General features: G+C 35.0%; 1 protein-coding gene across 1 annotated transcript in view; it reads left to right on the top strand.

Moving 5' to 3' along the window:
• The window catches only part of LOC142338531 (four and a half LIM domains protein 2-like), a 66,693-nt gene extending 49,643 nt beyond the window's left edge, over positions 1–17,050 (top strand). The window contains exons 8-9 of the mRNA XM_075388316.1: positions 15,476–15,726; positions 16,785–17,050. Coding sequence (XP_075244431.1) covers positions 15,476–15,726; positions 16,785–16,853 — 320 coding nt within the window. The 3' untranslated portion in view covers positions 16,854–17,050. The remainder of the gene's footprint in view (positions 1–15,475; positions 15,727–16,784) is intronic.
• Positions 17,051–18,910: the final 1,860 nt, after the last annotated feature.

Below are 18,910 nucleotides of genomic sequence, written 5' to 3' on the forward strand. Positions count from 1 at the left end.
TCCTAGTTGTGTTTTAGGGATTACCGCTTTAAGGTTTTTACCTTTTTCTATGCATTGTTTGCAGGCTTTAGCTAAGGAGACAATTTCCGAATGGATATGTGGCCACCATATCAGTTTGGCAAGGGCGAGCATTCCCGCCTGTCCGGGGTGTTTGTGGTGGATTGTGTCCAACACTAATTGTTTTAAACGGGATGGTATAACTATGCGATTGTCATAAAGGAGGCAATTTGTTGGGGTGACTGATAAATCTCTTCTAATCCTGAAATAGAAGGGATTGACTTTTTTCAGGTCCTCCCAGTTTACTGAATTTACGTAATCTGTGATAATTTTTAGCTCCTTTTGGGATGCTTCAGCTGTGAGTTCTTCGTTGAATACTTTTGTAAGGTTTTCGCGATATATTGGGGTTGATAAATCGCTAAAGGCAGTAAATAGTTCAATATGTTTGGATTGATCAATGGGTCTAGGCACTTTCCCTTATTTGAAGTGTACTCTCTTTGAGTGTTTGAGGATTTGAATGATTTGGGGGTTTCTGTTTTGTCCATTTGGGGAATTTTTTGCTTATTGGGGGCTCGATTCCTCTTGAGAATTGGTACTTTAAATGTGTTCCGAAGTGGGTTTCGTCTTGTTGTAATGGCTACTAAATTTCTACTGTCTATCTGTGTTGTATTATTTGAATTTAGTGGATGAACATAATGTGAAGCGGAGAATGACTTGTTTTGAATCGAGTTGAGGCAAAAAACTTTTAATGCTGTGTTGCTAGTTTGTTTTGGATTAATTACGTCATTAGTGACTTAATTTGTGTCTGCACTCCGATTGGTTGTTTGTTTTACTCCATTTGGAGATAACGCAATGCGTAGAAATATGAGTTTTTTTCGTCTATGGCAATTATTACGAAGTTTTCGTCTTCGTCGGAGGGGTGATTTGCTTCTCCAGATGGGTTTCTGCTTAAGTAACCGGCAAAGACCATGTTTGTTTTTGCCTGGGACATGTTCTACTGTAAATTGAAACGGTAGTAGTCGGTCTGCCCACCGTGTTAGTCTACTTTGATACGTTTTATTCCCTCTGTCTTCTTTCAGTGCTGTTAACATTGCTTGATAATACGTTTGGAGAATGAACTCGGACCCGTACAAATAAAATTTAAAGTGTTCGAGTGACCAGACTACGGCTAGTAACTCTAATTCAATAGTACTATACCGTGATTCTAGATTGTTTAGGAAGCGGCTGGCGAATGCAATTGTTTCCCATGTGTTGCCGCATTTTTGTTCTAAACAGGCTCCTAGACTTTTTTTGCTTGCGTCGCAACGTACTCTAGTTTGTTTCGTTGTGTCGAAATGTTTGTTTTTTGTTATCTTTTTTATTTGTTCTTTGATCTGATTTAATGCTATAGTATGTTGATCTTTCCAATCTAATCTATTTTGGGATTTGGTGTTTGCTTTTGAGAGTAATGGTCGTAATAATTCTGAAATTTCGGCTAAACTTGGAATAAATTTTATCAGATGGTGGATAAGTGCTTCGCATTTTTGATTGGTTGGGGTTACTCCATTTGGAGTAATTGTTAAACCGAGCCATGTAATTTCTTCTCTAGCAAATTTGCATTTTTGTAGGCTGATTGCTAAGTTTTCTTCGTTTAATCTATGTAGTATTCTATCTATTTTTTTGTGATCTTCTAACGTTCCTTTTGCTATTATTAAGATGTCGTCCACATAGACGAATTTTGAATTTATATCATGTAATGTTTTGTCGATTGTTCTTTGAAAAATTACTGGCATATCTGTCAATCCGTAGAACCCGTTTATAAAATGAAACGGTAGTAGTCGATCTGCTCACCGTGTTAGTCTACTTTGATACGTTTTATTTCCTCTGTCTTCTTTCAGTGCTGTTAACAGAGCCTGATAATCCGTTTGGAGAATGAACTCAGACCCGTATAAATAATATTTAAAATGTTCGAGTGACCAGACTACGGCTAGTAACTCTAATTCTTTAGTACTACACCGTGATTCTAGATTGTTTAGGAAGCGGCTGGCGAATGCTATTGTTTCCCATGTGTTGCCGCATTTTTGTTCTAAACAGGCTCCTAGACCTTTTTTGCTTTCGTCGCAACGTACTCTAGTTTGTTTCGTTGTGTCGAAATGTTTGCTTTCTGTTATCTTTTTTATTTGTTCTTTGATCTGATTGAATGCTATAGTATGTTGATCTTCTTTCCAATCAAATCTATTTTGGGATTTGGTGTTTGCTTTTGAGAGTAGTGATCGTACTGGTTCTGAAATTTCAGCAAAAATTGGAATAAATTTTATCAGATGGTAGATGCACCCCATAAGGGAACGTAGTTCTTTAAGTTTTTTTGGGTTTTCTAGGTTTATAATTGCTTCGCATTTTTGATTGGTTGGGGTTACTCCATTTGGAGTAATTGTTAAACCGAGCCATGTAATTTCTTCTCTAGCAAATTTGCATTTTTGTAGGCTGATTGCTAAGTTTTCTTCGTTTAATCTATGTAGTATTCTATCTATTTTTTTGTGATCTTCTAACGTTCCTTTTGCTATTATTAAGATGTCGTCCACATAGACGAATTTTGAATTTATATCATGTAATGTTTTGTCGATTGTTCTTTGAAAAATTACTGGCATATCTGTCAATCCGTAGAACCCGTTTATAAAATGAAACGGTAGTAGTCGATCTGCCCACCGTGTTAGTCTACTTTGATACGTTTTATTTCCTCTGTCTTCTTTCAGTGCTGTTAACAGAGCCTGATAATCCGTTTGGAGAATGAACTCAGACCCGTATAAATAATATTTAAAATGTTCGAGTGACCAGACTACGGCTAGTAACTCTAATTCGTTAGTACTACACCGTGATTCTAGATTGTTTAGGAAGCGGCTGGCGAATGCTATTGTTTCCCATGTGTTGCCGCATTTTTGTTCTAAACGGGCTCCTAGACCTTTTTTGCTTGCGTCGAAACGTACTCTAGTTTGTTTCGTTGTGTCGAAATGTTTGTTTTCTGTTATCTTTTTTATTTGTTCTTTGATCTGATTGAATGCTATAGTATGTTGATCTTCTTTCCAATCTAATCTATTTTGGGATTTGGTGTTTGCTTTTGAGAGTAGTGGTCGTACTGGTTCTGAAATTTCGGCAAAATTTGGAATAAATTTTATCAGATGGTGGATGCACCCCATAAGGGAACGTAGTTGTTTAAGTGTTTTTGGGTTTTCTAGGTCTATAAATGCATCCCATTTTTGATTGGTTGGGGTTACTCCATTTGGTGTAATTGTGAAACCGAGCCATGTAATTTCTTCTTTAGCAAATTTGCATTTTTGTAGGCTGATTGCTAAGTTTTCTTCGTTTAATCTATGTAGTATTCTGTCTATTTTTTTCGTGATCTTCTAATGTTCTTTTTGTTATTATTAAGATGTTGTCCAAATAAGCGAATTTTGAATTTATATCATGTATTGTTTTGTCGATTGTTTTTTGAAAAGTTAGTGGCATATCTGTCAATCCGTAGAATCCGTTTATAAAATGAAACGGTAGTAGTCGATCTGCCCACCGTGTTAGTCTACTTTGATACGTTTTATTCCCTCTGTCTTCTTTCAGTGCTGTTAACATCGCTTGATAATACGTTTGGAGAATGAACTCGGACCCGTACAAATAATATTTAAATTGTTCGAGTGACCAGACTACGGCTAGTAACTCTAATTCAATAGTACTATACCGTGATTCTAGATTATTTAGGAAGCGGCTGGCGAATGCTATTGTTTCCCATGTGTTTCCGCGTTTTTGTTCTAAACAGGCTCCTAGACTTTTTGCTTGCGTCGCAACGTACTCTAGTTTGTTTCGTTGTGTCGAAAGGTTTGTTTTCTGTTATCTTTTTTATTTGTTCTTTGATCTGATTGATTGCTATAGTATGTTGATCTTTCCAATCTAATCTATTTTGGGATTTGGTGTTTGCTTTTGAGAGTAATGGTCGTAATAATTCTGAAAATTCGGCTAAATTTGGAATAAATTTTATCAGATAGTGGATGCACCCCATAAAGGAACGTAGTTGTTTAAGTTTTTTCGGGTTTTCTAGGTTTATAATTGCTTCGCATTTTTGATTGGTTGGGGTTACTCCATTTGGAGTAATTGTTAAACCGAGCCATGTAATTTCTTCTCTAGCAAATTTGCATTTTTGTAGGCTGATTGCTAAGTTTTCTTCGTTTAATCTATGTAGTGTTCTATCTATTTTTTTGTGATCTTCTAACGTTCCTTTTGCTATTATTAAGATGTCGTCCGCATAGACGAATTTTGAATTTATATCAAGTAATGTTTTGTCGATTGTTCTTTGAAAAATTACTGGCATATCTGTCAATCCGTAGAACCCGTTTATAAAATGAAACGGTAGTAGTCGATCTGCCCACCGTGTTAGTCTACTTTGATACGTTTTATTTCCTCTGTCTTCTTTCAGTGCTGTTAACAGAGCCTGATAATCCGTTTGGAGAATGAACTCAGACCCGTATAAATAATATTTAAAATGTTCGAGTGACCAGACTACGGCTAGTAACTCTATTTCGTTAGTACTACACCGTGATTCTAGATTGTTTAGGAAGCGGCTGGCGAATGCTATTGTTTCCCATGTGTTGCCGCATTTTTGTTCTAAACAGGCTCCTAGACCTTTTTTGCTTGCGTCGCAACGTACTCTAGTTTGTTTCGTTGTGTCGAAAGGTTTGTTTTCTGTTATCTTTTTTATTTGTTCTTTGATCTGATTGATTGCTATAGTATGTTGATCTTCTTTCCAATCTAATCTATTTTGGGATTTGGTGTTTGCTTTTGAGAGTAGTGGTGGTACTGGTTCTGAAATTTCGGAAAAATTTGGAATAAATTTTATCAGATGGTGGATGCACCCCATAAGGGAACGTAGTTGTTTAAGTGTTTTTGGGTTTTCTAGGTCTATAAATGCATCCCATTTTTGATTGGTTGGGGTTACTCCATTTGGTGTAATTGTTAAACCGAGCCATGTAATTTCTTCTTTAGCAAATTTGCATTTTTGTAGGCTGATTGCTAAGTTTTCTTCGTTCAATCTATGTAGTATTCTGTCTATTTTTTTTTTCGTGATCTTCTAATGTTCTTTTTGTTATTATTAAGATGTCGTCCAAATAAGCGAATTTTGAATTTATATCATGTAATGTTTTGTCGATTGTTTTTTGGAAAGTTACTGGCATATCTGTCAATCCGTAGAATCCGTTTATAAAATGAAACGGTAGTAGTCGGTCTGACCACCGTGTTAGTCTACTTTGATACGTTTTATTTCCTCTGTCTTCTTTCAGTGCTGTTAACAGAGCCTGATAATCCGTTTGGAGAATGAACTCGGACCCGTATAAATAATATTTAAAATGTTCGAGTGACCAGACTACGGCTAGCAACTCTAATTTGTTAGTACTATACCGTGATTCTAGATTGTTTAGGAAGCGCCTGGCGAACGCTATTGTTTCCCATGTGTTGCCGCATTTTTGTTCTAAACAGAATCCTAGACTTTTTTGCTTGCGTGGCAACTTACTCTAGTTTGTTTCGTTGTGTCGAAATGATTGTTTTCTGTTATCTTTTTTATTTGTTCTATGATCTGATTGAATGCTATAGTATGTAGATCTTCTTTCCAATCTAATCTATTTTGGGATTTGGTGTTTGCTTTTGAGAGTAGTGATCGTACTGGTTCTGAAATTTCAGCAAAAATTGGAATAAATGTTATCAGATGGTGGATGCACCCCATAAAGGAACGTAGTTGTTTAATTGTTTTTGGGTTTTCTCTGTTTATAATTGCATCGCATTTTTGATTGGTTGGGGTTACTCCATTTGGAGTAATTGTGAAACCGAGCCATGCAATTTCTTCTTTAGCAAATTCGCCTTGTTGTAGGCTGATTGCTAAGTTTTCTTCGTTTAATCTATGTAGTATTTTATCTATTTATTTTCGTGATCTTCTAATGTTCCTTTTGTTATTATTAAGATGTCGTCCAAATAAGCGAATTTTGAAATTATATCTTGTAATGTTTTGTCGATAGTTCTTTGAAAAGTTACTGGCATATCTGTCAATCCGTAGAATCCGTTTATAAATCTATATGTGCCCGTAGCTTTTCCACCTAGTATATTGAAGTTACAATGTTTCCTAATATTGTCGTCTAGTGAGATTTGGCTGTACGCGTATTTTAAATCAATATTCAAAAAGAAGTGTTATCCATGACTGGACTTTCTTTCAGATGTGTACACTGCTACCGAGTCCATTAGGTGGTCAATGCTTTGCATTTGGTATTTGTTTTTGTGGATGGCATCATTTAGTTTTTAGGAATCTAGTGCTATTTTGGCCATTTTTTCTTTCTTCACAATTATTACTACTAGGCTTATAAATAGTTCGTTCGAACACTTTTCTAATTTTATGATTTGTTTATCGTCTATTGGTTTCGTTCTCCACTTGAAGATGTAACGGAACTCGTCGTCCTTTATGTTGGGCTGGGGAATATTCCGTTTTAAAGATCAATTTTGCTATTTGGTTTTTGGAGCGGCCTAACCGTGTGCATAATTGTGGGTATTTTCGGAAGACCCATTTTATGATATTTATCTTCGTTTGGAGTTGGGATATTATGTTGACGTTCTTACCGGCGTTTTTTGTGGCGTTGAGGGTAATTCCCAGTTTTGCCAGCAAATCTCCGCCATGATGTTGTTCGTTTTGTTGCTTACAATCAGAACCTTGCAATTTTTTGCTGTCCATGACCCGGATTTTATGTCGATAATTAGTACACTTTTGATGTCGATGTTGTTGTTGTTGAAACATTTGTAGATTGTGTTCTCCGTGAATTTTTCTATTTTAGTGTTTTGTATCTCCTTGTGGAGTTGTTCTGCCACCTCTTGGTTTATGAATGAGCGTGGAGAGCCAGTGCCTGCGAGCTATGTATTTTATGTGCCTGGGTTGTTGTTTGCACCCAGAATTCTCAATTGGATTCTTTATTGATGAAGTCGTTTTTCTGTTTTTCTGAATGATGTTTATGTTAGCCCAATCTTGGTGTAGCTCTTTAATATAGAGTGCAGCTTCGGCGTCTACACTTTCGTATGTGTGGTCGCTCTCTGTTTTCTCTTGATTGATGTTCCTTACTCTTCTTTTTGTTGTGGTTTGTAATTTTGTGGTGGGCTATTTTGTGGCATACGTGGTGGCTGGCGTTCTGGCATCTTTGCTGTACACAATGATGTATAGTGTCCCGCTTTCTTGCATGCAGTTGTTTTTGCAGGGCATGTTTGTAGGTGATCTATGGAGAATGTGCCTCCGCATTCCCAACCTGGGTTGGTTTTTGTTGTGTGTTTTGAGTATAAGTTCTTTGTTTGTTTTGGCGAACATATGAAACTGTGTTCCAGTTTGTGTTATTTGTCCTCAATATCTCCTGTTGGTTTGCTAAACCTCTTTCTCTGTCAACCGCGTAGTTTAATTCCTGTTTGGGGGGGGGGGTTCGCGTCTCTGATAGAAGTTCCATTGGGATGTTTGAACTTTTCTTGTTAGATATGAATACATCTTTTATTAAATCTTCGAGCTTTTCAAATTTGCAGTGGGCACCTAGTTCCCGAAGGCGGCTGTAGAACGTTTCGAAAGATTCGTTGGTTTGTTGCATTGCCTTGAAACATTGGAAGCCACCGAACGTTGTGTTTCTTGGACGGGTGAATGTCAATGTTAGATCATGTACTAGCTCGTTGGTGGTACACCGCTCTATTTTTGTGTGCGGGTTTCTTTGATGATATGTTCTACTACCTTCCGATCTTAGGGAGAGGTATATGAGGCTTTTGACCTTTAGGTCTGCCTCGTCCCAGATGATTCTGTCGATCATGGGGCTTTTTTGATCTACTTGTTTACACTAGTTTTCCCAGTCCACTTTTCTACGTTCGTTTCTCTGGTCTTTTTCTCTTTCTTCTTCCTCTGTTTCCCCATCGAATGGTTCTTCGTAGGTTGGGAGTGTTGGGTAGGGTAGTTCTTTTCTTGAGGGTTTGAGCTTTGGGAGTTTGTCAACCTGTAGGTTGTCCCTTGCCTTGATTGCCATCTTTGTTGTGCCAAACCATGTGCTCCATTCTGATGGTGGTTTTGTCGCTGAATGGTTTTTATTGCTGAATGCGCCAAGTGATCCCGCGTTATAAGATCGAGAGTAAAAAATTAAGTTCAAGAATTTAATCTTGGCCACGATTCACGTGTGGAAGCGAGATCTAACATAAAATACCTGCTAACTGACAGGCGTGAAAATGAACAAATCTCAACTCTCCTATTGGAGATAACATATTTACAGATGCATTTAATTATATAGCATAAGAGTTTATACATAAAGATACTAATACTTGTAAACTTGGTTGCATGAAATGAAGTTATGAGTGATCCGAATGAAACCGGTATCTCAATTATTTTCATTATTATTCTTATTATTATCATTATTATTTTTATTGTTATTATTATTATTATTATTATTATTATTATTATTATTATTATTATTTTTATTATTATTATTATTATTATCAATATTATTATTTTTATTATTATTATTATTATTATTATTATGATTATTATTATCAATATTATTATAATCATTATTATTATTATTATTTTTATTAATAATATTATTATTATTTTTATTAATATTATTATTATTGCTATTGCTATTATTATTATTATTAATATTATTATTATTATTATTATTATTATTATTATTATTATTATTATTATTATTGTTATTATTTTTGATTATTATCATTTTTATTATTATTATTATTATTATTATTATTATTATTATTATTATTATTATTATTATTATAATCGTTATTATTGTTATTATAATGCTTTACAAACAGCATATTTTATGCCCAGTAACCAACACCCAATCCGTGCTTTTTAAACACATTGATTGCCCCGCTCATAAACTACCAGATAAAAAAGTTTTTAGGTTTTGCTGTCAGCTCGCTGATCAGTGCATGGCATTTATAGTTTTCAAGAACAGAAGAAAAGAATGGTTGACGGGAAATAGTTGTCATGAAAATATTTGGATTAGAATTTTACAATAAATTCAATGTTCTAGGTAGCAAAAAATCTCCTTTTGTTTAACAAACAAATAAACAACTTCAGCAAGCTTACTCGAGCCCTCTTCTGACATTTTGATTGCAGAAGAAGTTTTGTGAAACAGGAGAAGGTCATTAATGGCAACAAGAACTTGACTAAACCAACAAATTTAGGCTGTTGTTCAAATCATTCAACATCTGTTTCTCACGGCATGTAAGAAAACATCAGTTTTTATCAGTATGAGATAAAAAGAAACACTGCATAAAATTGACAAAAAGTATTATTTTGTATCACTTTTTGGCAGGGTCAAAAATGAGAATACGAACTTGAACCTAAGCTAAAACAATTAGCTGCTGTTCGCATCATTTTGCATCTCTGGTTACTCGAGGCATATAAAATTACATCAACTTGTTTGGCCTTTTTTTTTCGTTGGCATAAAATAAACAAAAGTGACTGTTTGTATCAAACTTGTTTTTTAAACATAAGGTGAGACCACTTTAGTCTCTGATGTCATGCCTCGCAAAGATTACTGGCCAAATTTAATTCAAATCCATTTTATGCATTTTTTGTAATAAAAATATTTAAAACTTACTTAATTGGAATTTGCATAAATCTTGACATTTCATTCAAAATTTTGTCGTAAATTTTTCATAGTTTTTTTTTGGTAAAAATGAAATAAAAGTACTATTTGCGTGAACTAAAAACATGAAATAGTGCTATTGGCGATAAATTGCACTGTTCTAGGTTGCAAAAGATCGGCTGTTCCTTAGCAAACAGACCAACATCTTTAAAAACGTATGTCAACCATCGTTTTCTGAGCCGGTGCCATTTTCTCACTTTTTGATTTCAGCAAAGGCTTTGTGAAACGGGAACGGGTCAAAAGTAGGTTGATATTCACATCATTCAGCATCTCCTTTTACTCGAGGCATGTATGGCTACATCAATTTTATTGATAAAATTTTATCAGTATGAGATACGGAAACAATGTATAAAATAAACCAAGGTAAAATTTTGTGTCAAAGTTTAAGGGGATTCTTGCTAATAGTAATTTTATGATTTATTCGTTTTTAAAACAAACGCTTTTAATTTTTGTTGCCTTGGCTGCGTTTGTTCTTTTAATTAGGGAAAAGCATACTAAACGTTGATGTTCATTGTTTTATTGTTGATGACCATCTTAATTCATTTTTCAGGATCAAACTATTTTTTAACTGCAGAATTCGTTCAAAAGTTTTACTTGAAAGATTGCCAGATTCTGTTTTTTTTTATTAAATTAAACATTTCTCTATTCTCAGCGCTCCAAATTTTATAATTTCATTGTTTTATCTTGAACTTGGTTCACAAGTTTGTAAACATAGAAGCGACAAATCTAAAGTGTAATGACTGTCCACAGCAAAAAAATGTTGCGGTAGTGTACGATTTCAAAACTGGTCTAAAAAGTGTAATTAAAAGTTGCAAAATGTTGAAAGCTGCTTGCAAAAATTGTACAGGCTGACGAATTTTTTAATGCCTTGCACAAAACTATCGTGTAATTTCTAAGCTTTAGTTATCCTCATTTTGAAATTTTCAGACGGAATTGGTTGATAAATTTAGCAAGAATACCTTCTTCGGGATTTTATCTACCTTTTGCAAATCAAAAATTTGTCTTATATTTTGCACAAACGAAGTTTGAAACAGTTATTCTAAAATCTGCGGTGTTTTCAATGCAAATGCAATTTGCAATTGTTTTAAAAATTCTAGCCAGGAACATAATAAAAAATCTTTTGCTCTTTTGAGTTTCCTCCAAGTGTACGTTTCACCAATGCTGCTGAGTAACGCTTGATGAGGAAGATATTCGTGTTTTAAAGGGCGCTTCTGGATCATTCTCGCCCCATTTCTACGCTCCTCTTCTGTTAACCCTCGCAAATTCACTCCCCGAATTTTGCCCCCTCCCGTTTTTATCCTTGTCTTCTCTAAAAATGCCCTCCCTTTTTTTCTGATTTTTCTAAAACCAAAGCCTGTTGTTCGAAGTCATTCGTCTGACCGTAGTGGGTTATTTTTTATCTAAGAAGAAATTCAATCTATGAAGGAACTCATACACAAGTATACTCATACTGAGGTTTTACGCGTTTATCATCTATCCGTGCAACAAAAAAATTTTTTAACCACAATGTTTTTATCACAATATTTTTTACCTCAAATATTGCCATTTTGTTGAGTCAAACATGGGTAATTGAAAGATGCTTTTTGATCAAATGAACTAGTCTTCATTGGATTTTGTGCTCAGAAACAAATATTAAAAACGATTACAAAAATCAGTGGAAACCAGAAAACATTTTCTTAAATTTAAACGTTTTTCTAATCTCGGCGCGCCTAATTTTACAATTTCAAGTTTTAATTTGAAAATGATTCGCAAGTTTGTAAACATAGAAAAAGTGACAAATCTAAAATGTAAGGACTGTCCACAGCAAAGAAATTTTGCGTTAGTGTAAGATTTCAAAACTGTTCTGAATAGTGTAATTAAAAGTTGCAAAATGTTGAAAGCTGCTTGCAAATATTGTACAGGCTGACGATTCTTATAATGCCTTGCACAAAACTATTGTGTTATTTCTAAGCTTTATTTATTCTCATTTTGAAATTTTTAGACGTAGTTGGTTTTAAAATATAACAGAAGTACCCTTTTCGGGATTATATTTACCTTTCACAAATAGAAGGAATCTCACAAAAAACTCCACTAAATTTTTTAAAAAAGTAAAAGTTCAATTCGTCTGGCTAAAAATTTTTATTAATTTTTTTTTCTAATTTTTGTTTTGTCAAATTACGCTTCCTTTTGCCATGGGAACTGAGATCTAATGTCAGTTGATATCTTTACTCCAGGTTGAATAACTATTGGGTTGCGGAAACCAAAAAATTGTCTTACTTTCCGCACAAAAATTTTAATTGTTCTCGAATGAAGTTTGAAGCAGTTCTTGCAAAATTTTTGTTCTTTTTGATGCAAATCTGGACATCTTTTTATAAAATTCTAACCACAATTATGATTAAAATTTTTTTGTTCTTTTGTTTGCTCTTAGTGTACATTTCACCAATGCTGCTGAGTAACGCTTAATGAGGAAGGTATTCGTGTTTTAAGGGGCACTGTTGGATCAATTTCGCCCTATTTCTACTCTCCTCTTTCATTAACCCTCGCGAATTCATTTCCCGAATTTTGCACCCTCCCGTTTTTATCCTTGTCTTCTCTAAAAATGTCCTCCCCTTTTTTCTGATTTTTCTAAAACCAAAGCTTGTTGTTCGAGATCATTCGTCTGACCGTAGTGGATTATTTTTTATCTAAGAAGAAATTCAATCTAAGAAGGAACTCAAATTCAAGTATACTGATACTGATATTTTGCTCGTTTATCTATGCATTCAACCAAAAATTTTTTACCACAATATTTTTGCCAAAAATATTTTTACCTCAAATACTGGCATTTTGTTGATTCAAACGTTATGTAATTGAAAGATGCTTTTTTTTCAAATCAACTAGGCTTCATCGGATTTTTTGCGGAGAAACAAATATTAGAAATAATTACAAAAATCAATGGAAATCATTCTTAAATTTAAACGTTTTTCTATTCTCGGCGCTCCTAGAATTTTACGATTTCAAGTTTTAATTTGAAAATGATTCGCAAGTTTGTAAACATAGAAGAAGTGACAAATCTAAAATGTAATGACTGTCCACAGCAAAGAAATGTTGCGGTAGTGTAAGATTTCAAAACTCTAGGATTTCAAAAGTTTTTTTCAAAACTAATCAGGATCTATTCTGTTTTTGACCCCCGCCCCAGTCCTATATAACCAGTCTATTTACACCCCCCTAATTTGTGTTTTTTCAAGCTTAGAGATCTTTCTGTTTATATGCACAATAAATTGCAGGCACCGGTAGAAGATTGGATGATTTTTGCTACCGGTTGTCAAAAAAATAAGTGTCATAAAGTCAATCCTATGAAAGATAAGCGCAAAAATAGTAAGAACACGCATTATTATTTGTCTGCTTACGTTACTTCCAAATTTGAATTACTGTAAATGTGTTAATTGCTGTAACGCGACATAATTGAATTGTAAATGCCGTTTGTGCATAATTGTATATGTAATTATATGAAATGCAAACAATATGCTATAACACGTGTAAGTCCACTAATCCACTGTGTAAACAGAAAAAATCCACTAATCATTTCTAGCCTTTGTTAAGTCGTAGAGTTAGGATTGAATAAATTTCTTTTCAGATGTTCAAGTTTTTGATGCCATGCCGGTGTTGCGAGAAGGCAAGTAACTGTGGCCATCATCTGCACTTTTTAGCTCATAAATTGTGCATATATTTTATTTATCTCTGCTCTCACGGTTGATTTGCTTGTTGCTTGAATTTATAGAACTGCAGAAATTTATGATCTCCGCAAAATTGCCTTCCAATTATTTACTACCTAAAATTAAATTCAAGTTCATTTACGATTTGACCTCAATGTTCTCAGAAAACATCACGTCATGCTTCATTTGTTCCAAAGAATCTATTTGCTTCCTTTCAGTAAAATCGAATTGATCCGATGATACATAAGAGAATGAGCTTTTCTGTTTGCTACAATTTTGAAATCTGTAAACCATGCTCAGAGGACAGTTAATTTTTGTAAGGGCCACGAAATAAAGCTGACCAAGATCATTATTTTGACCATGCTCTAATTATTTGTCTACAAATTATTTCTGATTGATTTGAAATCTGAAGCTCGGATGACTACTCTCCCTGGTCAAGCAGCAGAAATTTTCAAAGTTTCCAACATTTTCGTCCCCCCCCCCCCCCACCAGGTTCCCTGTGAGACAATTTTTCACCAATAGTTCAAAACAAATCGACACCAGTGGGACCAAACTTTAAACGTTTTTTTAAAAATATTCCCAAGTGATCCGTTATTTTTTTCAAAATTATTCCAAAATTAAAAACGCAATCTGTTTTCTCAGATGATAGAGTAATCTTATAACAAAAAAAATCTAATCAAATTTTGTCCCTAAAAGTGCAGTTTCTTTTCTAATTTGTGACAAACATTGCCAAAACATAACAGTTTTGCTTCGCAGAAACAGTACGGCGACAAATTTTCAACTTACGAGAAGAGATTTTAACCTATCTTTCACCACCATTATTTGACTATTTGGGCAGCAAAAATTGTCAATTCTCACCAAGCTTCAAATTTTCGGTATCTCAGAACACAATTTAAAAAGATAAAATCTCAAGTGGCATCACAAGCTGTCACAGGCGGTCCAAGAAAAACTTGGATTCCACTTGAGTAATGGCAAAAGTTTGACGGGCATAATGGCGACTTTACAAGACCAATTTTAATTGATGCCAACTTCTTCGCGACTTCATTAGGATTAAAACTTGTATTTAGCAAGAAAAGACATTGGTTGTTTGCTTTTTATAGGGCTCTCTAACTAGTTGTATGGAAAAATTCGTTTCTGGGCAACATTGTAACTTCATTTTACTTCTTTCTTTTCAGCACAATTCACTAAGTAGATTTTCCTTAAAATAGATATAGCTTAGTTGGGCCACTATTGACTATAACAACCAAGTAATCGATAAGTAGGTTAAGTTAAGAAAATAAATTGGAGGACACCACAGACAACTCTGGACATCACCAAGACGACTGCTTCCTCGGAGTAAAAACTGACGCGCCCACACAGCAGACGAATAGACGAGGTCTCGCTGTGCGAGGGGTCGCTTACTAGTAAAGACTTGGCAAGCTAGGTTATCCCATGTAGTGTTGACTGGTGAACCAAGTAGATTCTTCAAGGTCTACACTAACCCTAACTAAATGATGGGCAATGGCTTAGATTTTTTCAAGTGGGTTACCTTTAGTCTGGTTGTGTTGTTCAGCGAAGACGGACGAGCTCTTCACGCCATTATGCTGTCTTATTTTAACTATTTTTGTTGAGCAAGTAATTAACTAGTTGAATTGAGAACCTGGTAGAGTTCCCAATCTTATAGTCACCATATGATTTAATGGGTAATACCACCCTGGAGAACTATAGAATATCACTCAAATTAGAGAGCCATTTGATCATATTCTAGTTTTTTTTGGGTAATTCAATGAAGTACTATCACACTTCAAAAAATACACCCTAGGCTGAGCAAAGGGCGCAGTATAACATTTTATTTTAGTTACAAGCAGTGGGCTTGTGAAGTAACTAGCCCTCCCAGTAATGATTTCTTTCAGTGAGACATTGAAATATTCTAAGGAGACTTGAGGAATTGTGAAATGGTTACACCTGCATCCTAAATATTCAAATTCTGTAAGATTTACAAACAATGTATGAAAAGTACTGAGGTGCTTGCAAAGCAATTAATTTATACATGTATAATGCAGCTCAACGTAAAGAATACTGATCGTTGCTATAATTCGTTAGAGGAATTGATTTTTTAAAACATTTTTACGTCCCTTTAAGGCGACAGTGGCAACAGGTACCTGATGTTCGAAGACTTCTACTGGCACTGCGAGTGTTTCTATTGCAAACAGTGCAACATGTCTCTACTCGGAACCAACTTCATAGCCGACCAGCCCACTCCTGGAGCAGAAATCAATGTCTACTGTCAGCCATGTGGGTTCGCTGTCAAGGGGTATACACAGGATAACAAATCCCTGATCAATGTTGGGAATAATAAGGAGAATGTTGACGTTGTTAAAAGACAAAACAAGGTAAACTTATTTATGGTGCTACCCAGTGAAACGAAACTTGATAACCTTGCCATGTCATGCAAGATCTTGTCAACTCGTGCAAAACTTGAAATGGAGTTATGAAAATTTTTGGTTTTTTAAGCTGACTTTTTTGTTTTTCGTATTTGATGTTAGATGCTTAAATACTGTAGTTGCTTTGTATGTATTCAATTTGCCGAGTGCTGTTTTTTTGCTGTCGTGTTTTTTCAACGCTTGTTTTTTTTGTCTTATGTCTTGTTACAAATTTTTAAATTTTTGGGACCTTAGTGGGGGCCTTCACGGTGGCGGTCCTGTATAAGGTGTGTACTATGTACATACCGAGCTAGCATCCACTTAAAAATTTTATTATACTGGAAAAAAGCGGGTCATTTGTTGGTTAATAAACTAACGGGAGCAGTATTTTCCGACATTCTTGATAATTCTTGATAATTCTTGATAATTCTTGCTTAATCTTATGATTTCCTGCTACATCTTGTTTTTGGGTGCTATTGAATTTTTAATACTTGATATATCTTGCCATGTCATGGTTAATCTTTCCTGGAAAGCTTGCCAAGATCTTGTTTCTTGACAGCCATGCAAAAAACTGCAAGTTCGTACATATCTTGATGATTTCTTGGTAAGTACCATGGCAAGATCTTGGCAAGATTTACCAAGATTTAGTATGTTCTTATCAAGATGTACCAAGTTTCGATTCACTGGGTAACTAGTGTGAACAAAAGCATGGTTTTTAAGATCTGGTGTAACCACAGGCCCATTTTGCTGCGTATTGGTTAAAGGAAGTGAACCTCGGAAATGAACCCCGACGCAAATAAACCACCATGCTAAATTTGAACATCGGCCGTGATAATATGTTCCGTTGTGAGAGTTTCATTCCAAATCCTACAGGACTCTATGACATGTATTGTCCCGCGTTCAAATGCTCAGATCATTGTCAATCAACCGGGGTTTTATATCCTTGGGATACGTTTCCGTTGACTTTTATCCGAAACAGCGTTCAAAACAAAATCTCTTTGAAATTACACAAAATTTGCTATTTTTAGACCGTAGATGATGATGACGATGAACGAGAAATCATTTCAACCCGCCGATCACGGCAGCGAAAAGTGTAAACATGGGCTGTCAGTTATTGAGCTGTCAGTTAAATCAATGTGGCTTTGAGGATGCGTGACAATAAAAAATTATGTAAACGGTTGATTTTCTTAAATATTGCTGTTGTTAAATACTGCTTCAAAAAAACTTCTTTCTGCAAATATTTCATTTAATTAATGTTTTTAGAAAAGTCTCTCGCAAATAAAAGTAGAGAGGATTGCTTTTTAACGTCTGCATTTAGCAATGAAACCTGCTCCAATTTAGAGTCAGTTCCAAAAAATTATTAAATTTCTACATTTGTTCTCAAACATAGATTGCCCTAGTATATTGAGGATGATAATCTCGCACGATCTTGCAAGATTTTTGCAAGATCTTGCAAGATAACCCTCTGAAATGCAAGAGTCTTTTAAGATAACCGACCATCTTACAAGACTCTTGCAAGATAAACGTCCTGCAAGAGCCGCCGGAAACATGCCTTTAGCTGCTGCATGGTCCTCTTTAGCTTCTTTGAAGATTAGAGAATAGGATTCGACCTATTCTCTAACCTCCAAAGAAAAAAAGAGAGACACTAAAATTGCTAAGGCTAACACATTTAAAAAGAAACATAATCAAAATACGCAAAAGGGGTCACGCAAAGGGATGGGGGTTTTGACGCAAAACAGAATAAACCATTGAAATCATCGTTGAACTTTATTTGTGGAAAAACAAACGTCTCAGTTAATGAACAAAATGTCAAACGAAACATTTAATATCATCAGCTGGAAGGCACTGGAGGCCTTTTAATGACCTTTCCAGTGCTTAGCAATCTATTGACATTTGTTTGTACAGAATCAACCATTGAAACCGTCAATAAACAGTTTTTATGGAAATGAGTTTTTCAAATACATTTTTGAAGCCAGAAATGATATGAAAGTTTCTGTCTTGAACCGAGAGCTCCCTTCAATGGACTGAATTAACAAGAGAACATGACCTTTGAGTTAATTGTTGTTTAAATTTGCTCCTCTTTCTGTAACAATTTCCGACGTATCTTGCAAGATTCTTCTAAGATTCTTGCAACGTAAGCGTCCGGATCTTGCGAGATTAGCGTTAATTGCAAGAATCTTGCAAGATCTTGTAAGATAACCATCCTTGCTCGTCTGGGGTGTAGCAATTACGTTTGTTTTGCTGGTTATGCGATATTTTTTACTGGAACTACCTAACCATTTTTTTCCCACCGGTCTTTTGTCTGAACAACAAATTTCCTGACTTTGTGTTGGAAAAGGTCATAAAATAAATTAGTAAAGCCAAGTCGAGAGCATTTAATCTGGTGGGTACCTGTCTAAGAGCCTTAAAAGTCTAAGTATACAGATCACAAAAACTGCCGAGGAGACAGATAATAAAGGTGCAATAGGCACTTATTGCAAGCTTCACTCTTATTCCACTTTAAACCCCACACCCCCACTTCAACCACCTCCGCTCACTTCAACCCCCAAGCAAACACGTAAGCGTAAAGCAAACCCCAAGCAAACTGCTGCGTAAGCGTAAATTTACGGTCTAGAGGGCAATTTTATGTGATATAGATACCACACCAACACTTATCTCCCCTGGTTATTTTTCCCAACACTTTCATGTTCTTTCTCCCTCACACAGTGAAGCTAAGCTATACCTAAGGAACCGACTTCTCAACCAACTCGTCGCCAATCGTTGGGAGGAAATTCACCCGATGTTAGTTGGTCACGCTTGTTCAAAAAATTACTGTGACATGTATTTCTGTGGCAAGTATTTTTAGCGAGTAATATTCAGCTGGACACAGTTAACATATTCATCCTACTGGCAATGCAATAATTTTCACAAAATTTTGCCAAAAGTTTCAAAACAACTTGTTTTTCCCCAGTTACTTCTTCATTTTGTAATTGCATATCCAAGCATTTGGAAATTTTCATCGATAAAACAGCATTCATTGCTTTTATAACAAAATTATTTGTATTTTTGTTTGTTTACCAAAATCTAGTTTTTCATAACTTAGAAACTTTATGTGACAGAGACTGTCTTTGATCTTAAAAAAACCTCCTCGTAAGTTGAGTGAATAAATTGGAAT

This window comes from Convolutriloba macropyga, chromosome 4, assembly GCF_964194025.1.
Source record: "Convolutriloba macropyga chromosome 4, txConMacr16.3, whole genome shotgun sequence".
Lineage (NCBI taxonomy): Eukaryota > Metazoa > Xenacoelomorpha > Acoela > Convolutidae > Convolutriloba > Convolutriloba macropyga.